The following is a 2,641-nucleotide window of genomic DNA, read 5'->3' on the forward strand; positions in this document are numbered from 1 at the left end:
ACCAAAAAGGCGTTACAAAGATTTAGAACAATTAACCTTGTCCATTTAGTTACAAAGATATATAAAGCGCAATCACCTGCATTTATAACATGTTTAATATTATATTAGTTAAGATATGGAGAATAATTAAGTGAAAATTAATTGGTAGATTTAGTAGATAAGGAGTTATACCTTTAAATTGATAGATCATGTTATGCCAGATAATTGCTAAACATCCTACGCTACAACGTTTTTCAGTAGCGGTGATGTGTGGTGCTCAGCAGGCTGTGGTGTGATTACAGTCACTTTATCTGACTTCTTTGCCCTTGATAGTGCAACATATAGCTGTCCATGGGAAAAGCATGGCTGTGGGAGGTAAACTATCACTTGGCTTAATGTCTGGCCTTGAGATTTGTTTACTGTCATTGCAAAGTTGAGCTTAAGAAGGAATTGTATTCACTCAAACTGAATAGGAAATTTTGTTGATGATGGAGGTCGGAGATTAACACGATGAATGAATACAAGTTCTCCTTGGCGATGACCAGTAACTATAAAACAAACAATCACATTACCTCTGAAAGACTTGCATATAAGACGTGTTCCATTGCACAAGCCATCTGCTGGATCAATATTTCTGAGCAATATTACAGGACTGTTTATTTTTAGAACAAGTTCATGTGGAGTCATACCACTAGGGGCAAGCTAGTATAGGAACTCGGTTGGGTAAATGACACAGTTATCATCTAGCATGCTGTCAAAGCTCTTGTAAACAACAGGGATTCCTGGGAATTTATTAATGAGAAATGTGTTGATGGAGTCAAATGCATCATTTAATGGTGTGAGAATGGCTCTCTTTGCGAAGAAATCTGGTGAAAAATTTTCATGCTCTAACTCTGGGAATGCAGTAGCAGCTAGGTGATTGATAGGATCATCGCCTTCATGATAATAACTCACAATGTGAAGAGGAACCTGAACATAAGCATTTCCAGTAGACTTTAGCTGGCCATTGCCTAAACTCAGTAAAAATGATGCATATGGGAGATCCTCTCCTGCTCTGATGTTTTTCGTAAGGTGTAACTTTTCTAGCCCAGGCCATAAATGTGAGTTTACCAGGCTTGCTGCAACAGCTTCTCTTTGAGTTTTGGGAGGAACAACCGACAGAACCTGCCTAAAATCTCCCCCAAATACTACAACCTTCCCACCAAATCGTTGTTTTGAGTCACAAAGATCACGCAGCAAAAGCTCAACTAATTCAATATTTTCTTTTTTCGCCATTGAAGCTTCATCCCATATAATCAGAGTTGTTTCTTTTATTAAAGCAGCTAAGCTGCCTTGTTTAGGAACGTCACAAGCAAGAGATGTTTCTGAATCTAGAGGAATTTTAAACCTCGAGTACGCTGTCCTCCCAGAAGGTGTGTTTGCTGCAGCAATGCCTGATGTTGGTGTTGGAAGAACAATCTTCCCTGCCATGCGCACTTCCGCATATAAGGCATTGTATAAAAATGTTTTACTAGTTCCTCTATGACTGTCAACGAAGAAACAGCCAGGCTTTCCTGATTCGACTTGAGAAATAATTCTATTAAATGCAATTTGTTGAGCTAAGTTAAGTTTGCCTCTACAGTCAACGCACTCTTAAGGAATAGGTGCAACTAAAGCATCAATGATGTCTTTAGTTCTTTTGAGCTCTTCTGGCACCTCTTCATGTAAGTGGTCAAGTTGGAAATGAGCTAATGATTTTCCCATAGACTCTAAATGGCGTTCGATTGACTGTATAGTTTGCAACCTAACACGGACTTCATTCTGAGCATTGGCATGTCTGTAATTGTAGACACCCATTTGTGTCTCCCCAAAACCAAACCCAGTGATGAGTACCTTTCACGTCGAATCATAATCGAATGAAACGAAAGTGTGGAAAGTCTAGTGTTGCGGAAAGTTTTTATTTCTTTTCTCTTCTCTCTGTTTTTGAAAACTTATTTTAAGAAAACAGCCAATCCAGTTTGGTTGGTCCATGATATGGGTCCAATAGTAGTGTAGTTGGATGGGGCTTACAAAGACCTTTCCAACGATATATTATAAGCCCAATTCCGATGAATATTGAGGAAGTTATGACCAATTTACTAAACTGGACCCGGTTTGAGCTTTATATATGGCCCAATGATCTAGGGGAGGGCCTAATATGATTTATCATTCCTAATGCAATTAGGAATGGTTTTAGTCTTCTAGATTCTTCTAGAAGGTTCTTTTCATTCCTAATTCAATTAGCATTGATAAACTGACTTTTGTTGACTTTTCAGAGTTTTAATCAAAATCAAATAGCATTTTCGAAGAAATTATATGATTTTATCCTCCAGTACGGTAAACTTATCGGATTTTCGAAAACACGTTAAAATCAGGCTTGGCGCCTAACCCTAGGCCTTGGCGCCTGGCGCTAGCCATTGGCGCCTGGCGCTGGTGTTGGTGCCTGGCGCCAGCTAGCCAGGGTTGGCGCCAGCTCTGTTTTCTGAGCGTCAGACTCTGTTTTGTTTAATTTATCTTTTTAGCTGATTTTCTCTATAAATATCGTATTAAAAACTCCGTTTTGATTCACCAATTGATTTCATTCATCACCTATTCTCTCTAATCATTCACCAATTCTCACAAATACTCACCTACAATAATCAGT

The 2,641-nt window shown here is 38.8% G+C and overlaps 2 protein-coding genes across 2 annotated transcripts; both read right to left on the reverse strand.

Moving 5' to 3' along the window:
• Nucleotides 1-216: 216 nt before the first annotated feature.
• On the reverse strand, nt 217-666 carry LOC145632737 (ATP-dependent DNA helicase RRM3-like). Its single transcript, XM_081685079.1, has 2 exons — nt 552-666; nt 217-398 (listed from the first exon to the last, which is right to left on the reverse strand). The coding sequence occupies exons 1-2, from the start codon at nt 664-666 to the stop codon at nt 217-219; spliced, it is 297 nt and encodes a 98-aa protein (XP_081541205.1).
• A 15-nt stretch (nt 667-681) lies between these two features.
• LOC145632738 (uncharacterized) lies at nt 682-1,449 on the reverse strand. The gene has a single exon (XM_081685080.1). The coding sequence runs from the start codon at nt 1,447-1,449 to the stop codon at nt 682-684; it is 768 nt and encodes a 255-aa protein (XP_081541206.1).
• Between the last annotated feature and the right edge of the window lie 1,192 nt (nt 1,450-2,641).

The sequence above is a fragment of the Chenopodium album genome, chromosome 5 (genome assembly GCF_948465745.1).
Source record: "Chenopodium album chromosome 5, dcCheAlbu1.1, whole genome shotgun sequence".
Classification (NCBI taxonomy): Eukaryota; Viridiplantae; Streptophyta; class Magnoliopsida; order Caryophyllales; family Amaranthaceae; genus Chenopodium; species Chenopodium album.